Consider the following 15,871-nt stretch of genomic DNA (forward strand, 5'->3'; position numbering starts at 1 on the left):
AGAAACAGAAATGGAAATAAAGGTTGGAAAGGTTCATTCTCATTTATATGCAGTGTTACCAAAAGGAAGTCAACTAAACTGCAGTTGCTCAGTCGTAGACACATCTACCCTGTTAAACCAGTGGCTTTATTTTAACCCTCCAGACTCACTGTATATATAAAATGCTGCACCTCTGTGGATATAACACAACTATAGCCAGAAATGTCTTTTATGCTGTGTGACAAAGTTATAATCCCATAAAGCATGAAAAAAAGAAAAATGAAAGTTAAATGTCTTTCATTATTTAGTGTACAAAAATGGCAAAAACGTTCTACGACTATCACACCTTGGGAGTCCTGCATGGCAGCCATGAGTGGAGCAACAGAAAGGGAAAGAGTCTATATTGTACAATGATAGGGTGCTCTTTTTATGAACTGGGGATGGATCGCGCTTGGGGTTTGTTCATGCAGCGGAACTTTATGTGCTTTCATGGTGGTTTGCATCCAAGAATTTAAGTTAAACTATCAAACATTCTGTCACACATTTTTGTTATTCTAATTGATGTGTCTATCCAGTGTCTGTCGCTGGTGTTTTATCGCCCAGGCCGTCATTTTACTTGACTGTAATATACTAAATTAAGAGAAATTGAGTTGATGGAGTTTCTGGGTTTGGGAAAAAAGAAAAAACTGCACATATGGAGAAAGATGGAGGAAAGGGTAAATTCTGTGACATATATAAGAACACACTCTCTGAAGTCTTTGGGGGCACTTCTTGCGTGTCTTTGCCGTTTCCATTTCCCTGTGGATTTACAGGCTACTTTGACTTTACAGAAATGTAAAAGATGGATGAAATAAATGAATGTAACCACAGCATTAGCTGTAGCTTGTATTTGTCCATTTTCTTGTTTGTGCTGAAGTGTAAGCTGAGCTGAGATCTTTCTCCTGGTTGTGTCAGTTGTCTGTTTAACTGACAACAAAATTGAGTTTGTTGGACTATATATATATGTGTGCGTCTGACCTGTTGTGTGCTCTCCTGTCTTTGCTGTTTACCTATGAGTCAGTATGCACATTAACAACCCTCCCTGCTCATCTGTGTAGCTGATAGACCACTTCACCTTGTAGACTCTGTAATCTAGCCTCCTCACAACACAGTATGTATATCTCCACCACTCCCCTTCCTCCCTCCCTCCTTATCATCCAGGGTACCGGCGCATTGCTAAATGGAGTCGGAGCAGCTGTACCACAGAGGCTACTGCAGGAACAGCTACAACAGCATCGCCAGCGCGAGCAGCGACGAGGAGCTGCTGGATGGAGCCGGCGTCATCATGGACTTCCACACCACCGAGGACGACAACCTGCTGGATGGGGATGCTGCCTCCCCAGGTAGGGAGTTTGGGAAACCTCCAAATTCTTCACCCCCACCAGTTTGATTTGTCAAAGTCTGGACGTCTTGAGCTTCCCCCCTTCATGTCCCAGGCTTGATGACCCTCAAACTCCAACCTTTCCTTGAACTCTCAGTGAGCTTCCCATCGTGCCCCAACCTTTCTGTTGCAGCCCTCGTCAGATCCAGAATGGAGTTTATCTTCTGGTTCACTGTTGGCCAAACAAAGCAGAGAAATGCTGCGGTTGTGAGTCAGCTCGCTGCTGAAGCCGAGAAGTGTGTGTGCGCTCATGTGTGCCGCTGTCGTGTGCCTCCTCATGTAGATCCACAACCATCAACTGCTCTATATGTTGTCTTGTTACTCTGTGGAGAAACTTTCTGCCTGACCATCCATCCAGCATCACATTCAGGCTCCCGTTTTGATCCACAGAACCTCACAAATGGTTATTTTCATGTTAACTAATGTTTAAAAATAAAGGAATTATTTACTGTCACTTCCTTGTAATCAGCTCATAAGAATATCTAAGTATGCAACCACATCTCAAGTAATTAATTCACTCAGTAGCACTAAGAAGTTCATTTAGGGAATAAAAAATGGCAACAAAAGCTAAAAATTGGCAATTTTTTTTCGATTGAAAAGCTTTTTTTTATTATTATGAATTGAGATACATTATCAAATTGATTTTAAAAAAATATTCCCTATTTTTGGTAATATATCTGTATTTTATTCATTATCAATTTGGAATTTGATCTTTGTATTGTCTAAACATCAATTAATTATTAATTGCTTTGTAACCATTTGTAAGATTCTCTAAGGATCCCAGTATTTTTTTTATTATTTAAGTTTTTCTTCTACAATCGTTTTTTTTTTTTTTTGTCTTGCACATCTTACTTGTCTTATAGTAATTAATGTTTAATAGTTTTGCCTGCTTCTCCCCTCCTTTATTTTGCTATCCTGTTCATGTCAATGATCTTGACCTGACCACCTCTTTAATGTTCTGTCTTCCTGTTTCCTGCGGTCTGTTTTGTGGCGTCATTAACACTTTTGTGCGTGCTTTGGCCTTGGTCTTTGTTTCTCCTCTATTTTGTGTTTTGAATTGTGTGGATTTTCCTGTCAAGTAGCTGTGAAACATAGGTGTTAGTAAAAATACAGACACGTGGCAGAGCCTGGTTTTTGTGCAATGATAAATTGCGGGATAAAAATAGAACAGCTTAGGTAGAGTATTGTGTACAAATGAGACACTACAAGTTTATTATAAGAGTACGTTGGACTGACAGTTTTTTTTGTTGGATTAGATGATAAACTACAGTCAATACCTCATTCATAGTTTTACTGCTGTGCTCCTGTTTGTGAGGCTGCCAGGTCACGTAACTGTAGTCACACTTATCATTTCAGCGCAGAATGAAGTCACCTGTTTCTCATTCGTTCAGTGGCTCAGTAGCGTGCTAACTGATATTTCTGTCCCATCAACATCCGATCCGTTGCATCCTGTTTGTTCTTCCTAGTCTGAGTAAATATGCCAATTCCTCTCTTGTTTCCCCCCTTTTTTAGCGTTGACTCACAGCTGATCAAACAGAAAATGCACATGCTGAGGATTGTGTCAAAGGTGTCGGCTGAGCTCAGCTCTTCAAATAAGAACGACTTGTATTTAATTAGAATACCTCTACACTGAAAATTTGCTGCTGTCTGAGTGAAGAAAGAGAACTAAAGGAGGCAAATAAGTGTGTTTATGCAAGGGATAAATACACTAAATTCAGTTTAAACTCTGTTTATAAGTGTCCTAGCAAAAAGGTTGTTTTCTTCCCGTTTAAATTGGATAATTAGGATCAACTGCTTTTATTTGATTAAGTTCTTGGATTGCAGATAGATTTGAATAAGGACACAGTACACAATAATAACATAAATACACATTTGTTTGACAGACTGTGGTGAAACTGAAATGAACCCGTTGCTTCTAGAGAACATAGACCTTTTCCTGCGACTTTGTTATACCTCTTCCTTTTATGTATTACATGTAAAGTCTGATTGTAGCTCTTTTAACATGTTGAATAGCAGAACCTGTATATGTAGTACTTTTCCCTCTGATGCCGAGCCATTTTATGGATTTAAATCTTTCTGTGGCATTTATGCCTTTTCTAAAGGGCCGCTACTAACTGCAACAACATAGATGAGCACTACAAGTTTAAAATAAAATAAAAAGGGCAGTTTGCTCAGACTGAGTTCCCCCTACAGTGTATACTGTAGTAAATCATAATGGTGATACAACAACTTTTAAGTCTAGACTCAGCCTATTCATTATTAAAGAGCAGACTGTGGTCATGTTGTTCAGTAGGATGCACACATAAATGACTTGTGCTGAAACTGTACAGGCGACCGTGCACAGTGCAGCTGACAGAAGTGTGATTGTATAGAACAAGATCACTGTCCAGCTAGCTCAGCTGTCAATGCTCATTACACATGAGCAAAAACAAGTCTGAGTGAATGAATAAATGGAGTGACAGGACCTTATCGTTTATAGCAGTAGAAGGCAAAGACCTGCGTAAAAGTGTGTCCACTGCTTTTTAAGCTATACATAAGTCACTTTTAAGATCAATGCTAATGTTGTTAGCATATTAGTGTTGGTATTCGGCAGCTTTCAGCTTTATTATTAAGCATTATTAGCTCGATAGACTAAGTAGTTTCTGGGCATTTTTTTGCCCGTCACATTTTTACTAACTGTGGGCTCATTGTTGTGCAATATAAAGTCTTGCACCTCTATGTACACAGCACAACCAACGTATTTGATGCCATTTAACAAAGCTATAATGGCATAAATTATTATCAAAGGTTTATTTATTTAAAAACAATTTTAAAATCCTGGAATTATTATGTGCACTAGGAAGTACTGGAACCAATTGTGACTGTACATAACATAGATATTTTACTGTTTACATTTTTAATTTGTTTCCATACTTTTCTCCTTTTTGTGTAAACACAACCTGCAGTTCAGTCAAAAAGTCCTTAGATCTTTGTATTGTGCCTCTCGCAGCTCAGTCAGTCACGGCTACATGGTTGTACTGAGAACCGCAGAGGCTTTTTATGTTTTACTGACCTGGTTAGGAAATGTAGAAAAGACTAATTTTGATGAAATGTAACACATTTTCAGACAAAAAGCCACGTCACAGATGAATAGTTTAAAGATTGTTGGAAAGTAGAAAATACGACTCTATATATTTTTACAGTTTCTGGCTCTGATAAAGATAATATACCTTTCAATCCTGCCTGTGGAATTTGGTGTTCAAATAGTAAATATCAACAGGAAGGATTTAGAATGGTAATATACGTATTTTTTACTGGATGCTAATATGCAATGTTGATCCTCCCACATGTTAGCATACTGATGTTAAATTGTAAACATGTTGTTTTGTACAATATAGCATATTAGCTTCTGTACTTTAACTCAGCCAAAACTGGATGACAGTGATATTTGGGAGTTTAAAAAAATTAGTGACAATGTATCAGTCAATAGTATTGCTATTTTATTAAACAAACAGTCAAGCAGCCTTAATACACTGCTCTTGTGTTTTTAAAGAACAACATTCATATTCTGCGTAGAATGTTTTACAATATTTGGCGTTTTGGTTTTGACGTTTATCGTTACTAGTTGATTGGCGTATACACAGGTGACAGCATATCTGCAGAAGGTTGACACTGACCTGGATCACAAAGGGCATTAAAATTCATATTTTTTTGTGCTGTTTGTTTTGTCTTTGCTGCATCACTTTGTCTGCAGAGCTAGTCGAGGTTGTGTTTGTGTACAGTATGTGCATTTATGTAAGAAGGATTGTCTTACATTTCAGTGTCTCCAGTCTCCTCTTGGTGATTAGCCTCTTATTCTTTCACTCTGAAACTGGACCTTTGAGCAGTTAACTACAAAGGCTGAGAGCACAGAGTAACCCTAAACTTTCACCACTGATACTGTCACTGCTGCTACAAGTAGAGAGTGAATTGGAGGAAAGTATTCTAAAAAAAAAATTGAGAAAAAGAAATCTGCAATAATGAGCTCTGCCTTCCTTTTTGATGTTTTGGATCAAATTGCATTTGTGCTACTGCATTAGCCTGGGCTCCAGCTACCTGTCCCGTCAGTCTGGATTTGTGTGTGACAGAATTGCAACAAGATTCCCATGAACCAGTTTGGCTGCCAGCCGGTGTGAGCGAGTGTTTCAGGAAATCTCTGGATGAATGTGTTTCCTTGAAGTTGGTGTGCTGCCTGTCTGTGCCGCTCTGTGCCTCTCTGTGCTATTTATACGTAGCAATAAGGGGTGGGTTCACAGAAAACCTTGTAAAGCCCTCCTCTGGGTTAAGACTGCAATGTGACCAAGGGGCTGGCTCATTCTCTTGGAGTCTCATGGAGTGAAACTTTTTGTTGGATTAGCAGAAGTACAGGAGATACAGACGAGGCTGTTGTTGAGGAACCCTGGTCGTTGAACTGAAACAGATTTTGTGAAATCTTGAGAGATTTTTTCTGCTCCCAACTTCCTGTTGTGGTTTTGCCTGGTTTGACGTGCTCACCGGGACTTCTTGAGGAGGGAGGTAACCAGCTATGGCTGGTATCACCTGTGGAGCTAGTTAGCAACAGGAGCCCTGCCAAACGGTAAGCGTCCATGGAGGTGTGACGTTTACAAGGATTTTTATACAGCATGAATGAATAACAAAACTATTGCAGGTGAAATCTCTGAAATCCGAATAAGCCTGGGATCTGCAAGGGGTGAGGAAGGACCTGACCTGACTTACCTATTGTGTTTCATATCATAACACGCAATTATATCAAGTTTACAAAACACCGTTGATACAGTGACTGTGATCCCTGTTGGGTTTTGCTTGTGAAACCAGCTGCAGTCGATATGGTGCCACTGAGACTGAGGATTTTGAAGCATAAAACAAGGATTGTGTAAGACAGAAAGCGGGCGTCTGTGATTTTTGGGTGATCGCACAGTTGTTGTGAGACGTCTACATACTAAATAAGTATTTCTATGTTAGATTGTCTCTGTGATTCTGACTTTGACTTGCATTCTCTTGCTTCTGCTTCTCTTTCATTCCCCCCCAAAATATTTCATTTTCTCTTTTTATGCTGAAGACAAGACAGCAGTCTGTTTGAAAAGTTAAGCAAAATGAAAAGGCATACTGGCAAATAACTAGCCTGGTTACTTGTCAGTTCATGTTTCTGCTGTCATGAAGCTTCTTTTGTTTACGATTTCAAGTGAATTTGGCTGAATGTTGCGGAAGAAAAGATTGTACTTTTTGGGTTGTGTGCACAGATTTGACTTCTTAATATATCAAGTTAAGGTTTCTTGCAAAACTATCAATCCACACTTGTGGTTTTAGCATCAGTTTTAAAATATGTGTGCCTGTTTGCATTTAGACACACTTGGAATCTTTTTTACTGTGCATGAGATAACATCACTGTGGAACTTCAGCAGTAAGTCAGTCCAGAAAAACATTAGCCAGTGACCTGTTGTGACTGAATACATGTAATTTTAGGTTTGCATGAACAAACTAGAGCCACTGACCGTGTTTCCACATAATTACCAAGCAAATTTGAAGTGATCACATGAATTGCTTAAAATTTTTTCTAAATAATTGAGATTTAGGCAGGCTACCATTAGCTGTGTTGTCAGAACGTGTCAGTAAAGACTACTTTACACAAGTGAGCCAGCGGCTCAGAAAAAATGGGGGAAAAAAAGCTGATTACAAAAAAATAGTTTTTCAAACAAATCAAAAACTACGTCAAGATAGCATAAAAACTTTTTTTTGCAAAATTTCGTACAATTTCTCAAATGTTCCATTAAACTTTTCTAATGCAATACATAAAAATGAGCATTAAAACAGTATATTTGAATTTGCCACATTAATCTTAAAACTGATCTGGTGCACCCTATTTGCACCCTGCAATTTTCTTTTTGGATTGATTAAACTGCTATTACTTTGCTGATTATATATATATATATATATATATATATATATATATATATATATATATATATATATATATATATATATATATATATATATATATATATATATATATAAGGACAATTTAACGTGCTTGTTTTATTGTTTTATCTAATCAGCCGTCTAAAACCAAAAGATACAAAAGATATTTAGCTAGCTGTTATATAGAACAAAGAAGTTAGGAAACATTCACATTTAAGAATTGTCATATCTGGCAATTTTGGACTTTTTTGCCTGGAAAAATTAATTGATCACCAGTAATTGATAAAATTAGTTGCCAAATCATGATAACATTTGTTGATTAGCACACCTGTCAACAAGTGTCTCAGTCTGTCTCCTTGAACACTAAACAATTAAAACATTCTTCCATTCTCCTTATTTGACTCCCCTGCAGTGCTTATCATGGGAACATTCCATTTTAGAGCTCACCCCCGGCAAGCATACGTATATACACCCCTGTGACCCGGCCCTATGGTCTGTCCCGTACAGGCAGGGCTCACTGATCTCCCCTAGCAACCGAGGCAGGCAGGGCTGACCGGCCTGGTGTGATCGTCTTTCCTTCTGTGAGTGTGTGTGTGTGTGATGACATCATCAGCTCTAACAGTCAGCTGCTGCAGTGGAGAGCGAGCAAAGAACAACAGGGAGGGGAGGGAGAAAGAGAGAGGACTGTGCACTCACATACACACACACTTTTCCGCTCAAACACACACACACTCCCTCCCTCACACAGCTCCACTTGTCTTCCTCTGGTAAACATGGCAGCGGCACCAGCGAATGAAGCACGCAGCGAGCAGAGCGTAGTAAAGCCTAGCGCAGCTTAGCTTAGCCTCGTCTAAACTGTCAACATGGAGGAGGAGGACGCAGCAGCCGACCCCTATTTGCCCTACGATGGGGGAGGGGACACCATCCCCCTGCAGGAGATCCCTAGAAGAGGTACGCCACGTCCCCTCTTCTCTTTCTCCCCCTAGTCCATCTGATTGCCTGCTTTCCTCACGCTGCTGTGATGGCAGAGGCCAACCTGCTTCTTCTTGTACAGTGAGTGCATGTAACCATATGGCAGGCAGACACAGGGCAGGTTAAGCCAACGCTGCCTCCTCCGATGTTGGCGAGGCATGGAAACCGGAGAGCCAGTGTGGATTAGAAGCTGCCATCGCCAACGACAGCAGCTATCTGGCTAGGTCGTTTCACTGTTCACCTGTCCGTTGATGATTAACCGGCGGTGTGTGCATGTCAAGCAGAGATAATGAGATAAAGAAGGGGTTGATTTAGTGTGAAGGCTTCAACTGGGGCCTGTAAGCAGCAGTGACTAAAGCGATCATCATGGGCATCCATTTTAATTTCCCCACAGAAAGACACATACAAGCTCCTGGTTCCACACATATATACACTGTCTTTTGGGTTTTTTTGAAGCATTTCACAGTGTTCCTGCAGTGTGAGGACACCTGTTGGGGAGATTCAGGATGTCATCTAACATCACATGTAACAGGCTCCTCAGGGTCAGATTGCTGACAGATTACTGCTTGCTATTTTATGACAAACATAAGCTCTTGTACTGTATCCATGTTTGTCGTTCCTGTGTCGCCTTTAGGGAGTTTTTCTCTCAGTTGTGTGAGCGTGCCTCTTGGTTTCTCCCGTCCTTGTTAGATTTTTACGGTGAGTGAGCACAGACAAAAGTCCCCTAGTGAGTTTAGGACATATCCACTGCTGCCTACATTCACTTTATACAAAAGGTTCAGTCTGGAGATGTCTTTACTTTGAACATTTTCTTACCTCCTTCCTTGCAGATGAACAGTTTCATAGTCTTCAGTCCTTTGGGTAGATTCACCCATGTATTATTTGTCATCGTCATAACACTGAGATTAATTTTTTGGCCAAATTTCCCACTTTAATAACTGGTCAAAATGCACATGGTGTGTGTGTACTGCTAAAAATGTAGTGAACCAGCTCCAGCATAAAGTTGTGTGCTTTTTAGACCACAGCCTTTTTGCACTTTGATCTGTTTATCCGTCAGCCTTTTGTGTGACTGCAGGGATTCACCAGTCTGGTCAGCATTCTGGCCTCGGTCAACAGCAGGGCCCTTAAGACTGTTATGATGCTGTCGGGTTCAGTTTATGATGCTGATCACATGATGGCTGAGCAGACTAACCCCGTTCTAACCCAGCTGACCCAGAGTATCCTACCCAGCTGCCCTCTATGGCCTTGTCCACACGTATGTGGGCATTTAACAAATCAGTTTCTTTTGTTTCGGTCTTTCATCGACACACAAACAGTGTTTTAAATCTTTCAAATGGACTTCAAAAAAAAAAAATAATTTTTTTGTTACATGTAACTGTGTGGACATGAACACACAAACAATGAAGTCAGAGCTTGATTCACACACGTCCAATGGCAGATTTTTACTAGCTTCTTTATGTTATATCGGTTATACGCTTATGACTTAACTTGGCATTGTTTCAACACTGCTCATTATCACTTGCTTTACAGCATTGGCGGTTTAAAGCTCATAGAAGTAATGAAATGACAGTAATCTGTGGTATTTGATGTATCATCGATGTAGAGTGGCCCAGCATGCTTGTTAGAGCATTTGTAGTCGTTTTTGCGTTCTCAAAATAATGGTTGTGTGTACAGAATTCACATCTCCCTGACAATATGTACACAGCAGTAGTAGCAGAGCCCTAATATATGGAAATGTAGGAGTGGTGGTTAGATTGTTGTTGCAAGAGAAACTTTGGGAACCCTTTGGAATCACCAGGATTTTTTAATTGTTTACCCATAAAATGAGGTCTGATCTGAATTACGATTACAGACTAGACAAAAACAATATGTATGAAGTATTTACACACAGTCGCACCTTTCATATATTTATTGAACACTTTCCTCACTACTTATTTAGCAGCAGCAGCCCTTACTTGAGCTCATCATCCTTCAGTGATGGTAAGGCATCCAGCCACTGAGGAGCCACAAATCACGATGCTCCCTGCACCACATTTCATTGTTTGGGATAATTTTTTACATTTTGTCTATTTTCCCCTCGAGCATGATGTTGTGCTTCTTTGCTCAAAAGTTCAACTTTTGTCATGTCTGTCCACATAGCATTATTCTAGCGGTTCGGTGGAATACAAGTTGGTCTTTTCCAGTTTTAGATGTGCTGCTGTGTTTTCTTTGCGGTTTCCTTTGTGTTGTCCTTCTATTAACATCAGTTTCATTCAGTATTTTTATTATAGTGACACAAATAAAAAAAGATATTACCAAGTTGTAGAGAGTCCGGCACGTTTTTACTGTTATCCTACTACTTGATCTTTGCAGGACACCCACAGTCCTGTATCTCATCTGTTTGTTTTTTTTAAACTCTTTGTCTTCTTGTGGATTGATGAACACTCAGGCTGTCAGAAATGCTTTTGTAGCCTTTTTCAGCTTCATGCGCCATAAGATCAGACCACATTTTTGAGTATTTATTGCAGATATCATGGTAATTTCAAATGGTTGTCAAACATTTTCTTGCAACTGCATGTACACACACAAGAGACAGTTAGCTGATGGTCATTTCTGACTTTATTGATCATAGTTATGCCAAATGTCTGCATCAGACAGTTAATTTAGAGATGGGTTTTTACTGACAGCCAGCCAGCCAGTGTGAGCACTGACGTGGCTTTTTGCCCTGATGCAGCTGAACAGAATCGCAGTGTCACTGTACTGATGCACAGGGGAGTGAAACCGAAGCCTTATTTTTACGTCTGGGAGTGTGTCTTTTGTCTGTGTTCCTGCTGAACGAACAAGGCATGATGCTGGTGACGGGTGTGGTTTCTGTTTTCTGTGGTGTCACCATCGCGGAGCTCCAGACTCTTTATTTAACTGAGGGGTGCCTCATAACACAGCATCATCAGGAGAGGCTTGTGTGCTTTATATCATCAGTACTGTTTTATTTTCTTCATTCTGCAATGTAGAGACGTAGTCTCATCCTCGTCATCTATAGTCTGCAAAGACTGACATTTATGGATTGATGTGCACTTTAGGCTTGAAGGTGCATCTTTATTGAAACTGCAAAATACTACATTTAATGTCTGTCACCACATTATATTGTTTGCATTATGGTCTGTTTGTGGTCAGTATTTCTGTTTTGGCTGCCTGCATAGTGGTATCAATCTTTCCTGCTTAATATTCTGCTTTTTAGTCAGGTTTCATCCACTTTTCTAATGAGTTAGACCATGAATCATCACATTTTTTTCCCATGAGGGACTGTACTCCCACTGATGCTTGGATATTTTTTGTCTTCAGTTAATGGGTAACACAGATAATTGTCTGAAAAAGTGTCAGATTGAGCTTTGTTTAGGCCAACTGCAGTATAATTTAATTACAGAATGATTCACAATTGTCAGTAGTATCATTATTTGGTGTTGTGGTGAGTTAGAAAGTCGTGTTAAATCTGTAACAGGTTATTTAGTCACTTGAGAGTAAAACATATGATGCATTTTCATAGACAGCAAATATGCTCTAATTGCTGCTGTAGTAGTAGATGTTTTACGCCCTGCCCTGGACACTTGACCTTGCTGGTCATAAAACATGGTGAACAGGTAGGCACACAGCTGCTATTATCTATAAACACATATCCAAGCAGTCTGCAAATGAAATTATGCTGCACTCCCATTCTTTGGAATTTGAACTTCAGAGCCGACAAAGTTTGATTTCTCAAGGATATGAGCGTTGTATACTTCCTAATGTCAGCTAAAAAGCAAATATTGTTGTATGTCAGCAGTGATTGCTATAGCAATTGGATGTTTTTCTAAAACCAACCTCAGAGCATTAAAATAAGTAACCTAAATTTTTTTCTCAATAAACTACAAACCAGAGCACACACAGATATATTGTAGAGACATTGCACGTCGCGAGAGGATTGTAGGTCTTTAGTATTTTGAGTCACTCGCTCTGTTATGCTTACTGTCCAAATATAAAACTTGATGACTCGAAATTACTGTGAAATCCAAATAGAGAATGATATTATCCACATCCTGTACTGCTGATGACTCCTCTACAGTTATAGTAGGAATCGCATTCACTTTCTTCTTACAGATGTATCTGCTGATCAGGTGAAAGCCACACTTGACCATTTTGTCTGTTTCTTTCTGAAATTCCCACCAAAGGGTTTTGACTCATTTCTTTCCCACATCCCATCAAACATCAAAGCGAGTGTTATAAGCTAATGAGCAGCTCTTTCAAAGGCCCTATCAGGGCCTACATTCAAGTTTTTGGGAAACAGGCTTTATCCTGGACTTACGTCTTCGTTGCTGGAATGGATTTTTGCTAGTGAGCAAAAGCTTTACTCTAAATTGAGATATACTGTATTCGATTTCATGCAGTGCAGCTTCTGATTTGCTGCGTAACTGACTTATTGCATGGCAGTCATGTGGGGATGGTGTGGCAGTTTTAGAGTAGTAATCCATGGGAAAGTGTTCAGATGTGTTGATGCCATTTTATGACCTGTGTAATGGCCCTGGTCAGAACCAACTAAGGGTTTAATGTTTAAGGCAGGTCATAGAGGTTTAACAGCTATGAACAAACCTTTGTTTGAAAGGCGTATCCCTCCCCCAGTTGCAGTTGTCGAAAGGAGATTAAAGACATAGAGGAAATATGCATTGTGGACTGGAATGTGTATGTTTGATGTTTGGAAAGCTGCAAGATTTTCTAGTTCAGCGTTAACCCTGCTGTGTCCTCCAACTGGTATTACTGTTGCCCACATTTCCGCATTCACACTTTCAACTTTTCATGTTTGAGTTCCGCAAAATGAAACCATGTTGAAATCATTTTCTGCATATTGTTCCAGATTGACATGCAGCTTGGCACCAACATGTAGTTGGTTTCTACGCCGAACCTTCTGAATCCCAAGCAGTTTCTGGGCAACTTTAGATGCTGTCATATTTTTATTTACTGTGTGTTTACTTCACCTCTTTGGAAACAACACAACTATGGCTACAAGCAGAGACAAATCAAACATATCTTCTCTAATGTCCTAAGAAAATGAATTAAGAATATTGGAGAAAAAAAACATGATATCAACATGTATAACATTTAGCCAAATGCCCATAGATGTTACCATTACTGGAGAAAACACGGTGGCTCTACATACTATAGATATTTAATGACTTACTTTTTAAATTTGTTTCTATATGTTTCTTTTCTCTATAAACACAGTTAACCTGAAAAGCCCCAGAATTTCATCAAGCAACTGTTTATTGCAGCTGAGTTATTCATGGCTTTACTGTTGTCGTTACAAGTGCAGAATTTTTTTACTTAATCTGATTTCTGCAAATGGTTTATTTTTGGGATTTTTTTTAAATGACTGATGAAATGTTCAAATTTTAAGCTTGAATCTGGTTATTTTCCACTAGAAGTTTGAATGTCTTTCAAACTCAGCGGCGTGTTTTGAGGTTTACAGGGTTAAAAAAACGGCTGTCTTTTGTAAACTTCTCTTTTATTTAAAATTTTAATTCATCTGACATAAGCGTGTAATTATCAGTTGTTAAGGACCTATCAACCCTTTGGTAATATACTTCGCTGCCAACAGTGTCTTATCACAGGATGCTGTAAAATTTAGCAGCAACATGCCTGACTAATGTGACCACACCACACTAAACAAATGAATGATCATGGCAGGGGAAGTGGAGATGAACTGGAACAAACTATCCATAACACTAACAACATTAGATTGATAAGTTTATCTTCCAGAGTGTTTTTTGTTAATAGAATTCAAAATTTAAAAAAAATGTTTTGGACAACAAACAAGAAATGATTGTAAAAATCTGCATTAAATCATTTTGTTTCTTCTTGTGTCAACAGTCTAACGCGTAACACACAGGAATTACACCCATGTTGAAAGGAATTAATTTGATATTGTCAAATCTACATAGACAGGAGAAACAGGCTGGACTTGTTGCACTAGATGTCTATCTTTAGATTAATTGTACATACTTTTCTTTGTGTTCTTCTGAAGCTCCTAAAGTTGTTTGTCATTTCTTGTCACAGACAATGCTGCCTTTGTTTTACTGAGGAATATTTGTGTCTTCAGAAGTAGGAGGCTTGGACTCAGCCTTACTGACAGTTTCAAATGCCATTTATTAAGCAGGCTTTTTGCCAAATTAAATATGCTCCTCTGAACTGTGAGGTTAACAGAATGAACCTTGTTGTGTAGTAAATATTGTCCCTGACTTTCTGAATTACGAGGACAACATGGAACGTATCATTGCTGTTACTTCACAGCAAAGGAAATTCCTCATCGTTCCACTTTAGCAGCCAAAGCGAAATGACAGCCATGTAAATCTTGTGATGTTTTCCAGATAAGATGCAAAGAGAATCGGGTCCTCGGCTGCTTCTCCTGCTCCGTTACTGCGTTTGTGTGTAGATGTGAGTCAGTATGTTCTGCTGTCTGCTTCTTATATTGAATCTGTGCATGCAGCCAGAACAGACAAGACGTAAGCAGTGACATTCAGCATCACATGTCAGTGTTGAGTGCAAAGTCACTGGACTGAATTATAGTTTTGTAACAAGAAAGGGCAGCGGACAATGTTTGCTTTATTTAGTTTCTGTTGCCTTTTATTAATCTGCACTAATATGTGCTGTGACTAATTCTAGTCATGTTAAATTCATTCTTGACTGACTGCACGTGGTTATTTGGTCTGTAAGCAGTCACATTGTTCTGCAGCCTTTAGGCCGAAACAGCAGACCAGCGCTAATGAGAGTGGCAGAATCCAAGTAGTTAAAGTTTTTATTCTTAAAATGAGGGGATTTTAGGACTCCAAAAAAACCCCACAAATTTATAAATCTAATTAAAATGTCATTTACTTGAAATTTTAGATATGACAAGCTTGGTTTTGAACAAAAAGGACTCTTTGTCGAAGTTACTGATTCACTCTTTTAAAGCTTGGATGTTTGAAATGTAAAATATAAAAGGCTTTCGGTAGACACAGAAGTTCTTTTATATGTTACAGTTTGAAACACGGCATCCATCCAAGTATAGTCATCTGCATCTTAGACCACCAGAAAGAATTTGAAAAGTGAACAAGAGCTGCTCTGTTGAGGTTCCCATGAGCATCCTACGTCACTCCAAATTGTCCAGTAACGTTATTTTTACTCTGCCAAGGAACACGGTGGAGTTATGTGACGATTGGCGCACGTTTGTCCATCTGTTTGTCTGTCTGTGCGCAACATTGCTCAAAAACGGACTACCAGATTTGGATGAAATTTTCAGGAAAGGTCAGAAATGACAAAAGGACCAAGTGATTAGATTTTGGCAGTGATGCGGCTTATAGTCTGGATCCACAGATTTGTTCAAGATTTCTGTATCACTGAGAGATAGCAACACGGCGTCACTGTAACTATGACAACAAGTGAACAGTACGTCAGCTGCCTGCTGACGATCACATGATTGTGATCCTACTACAAATCGTTCATTGAGGACTTATTGAGAGTTATCTGTTGGAAATCATACAAAGAAGAATTTATTATTTACTCATATTTAGGTCATGTGAT

At 39.2% G+C, this 15,871-nt stretch overlaps 1 protein-coding gene across 7 annotated transcripts in view; it reads left to right on the forward strand.

Annotated features, from left to right (window-relative positions):
• clcn3 (chloride channel 3) overlaps window positions 1-15,871 on the forward strand; it is a 44,858-nt gene that overhangs the window by 5,995 nt on the left and 22,992 nt on the right. For 3 of the 7 annotated variants that reach the window (XM_023282749.3, XM_035954009.2, XM_023282752.3), the window contains exon 2: window positions 1,180-1,361. The exons of 1 other annotated variant lie outside the window; for it this stretch is intronic. In XM_023282749.3, the coding sequence (XP_023138517.1) occupies window positions 1,199-1,361 (163 nt within the window). In that variant the 5' untranslated portion in view covers window positions 1,180-1,198. Of the gene's footprint in view, window positions 1-1,179; window positions 1,362-5,742; window positions 5,994-7,993; window positions 8,285-15,871 lie in introns of those variants that run through there. 3 more of the 7 variants (XM_023282754.3, XM_023282751.3, XM_023282755.3) reach the window with 3 other exon arrangements.

Source organism: Amphiprion ocellaris, chromosome 23, assembly GCF_022539595.1.
Source record: "Amphiprion ocellaris isolate individual 3 ecotype Okinawa chromosome 23, ASM2253959v1, whole genome shotgun sequence".
Classification (NCBI taxonomy): domain Eukaryota; kingdom Metazoa; phylum Chordata; class Actinopteri; family Pomacentridae; genus Amphiprion; species Amphiprion ocellaris.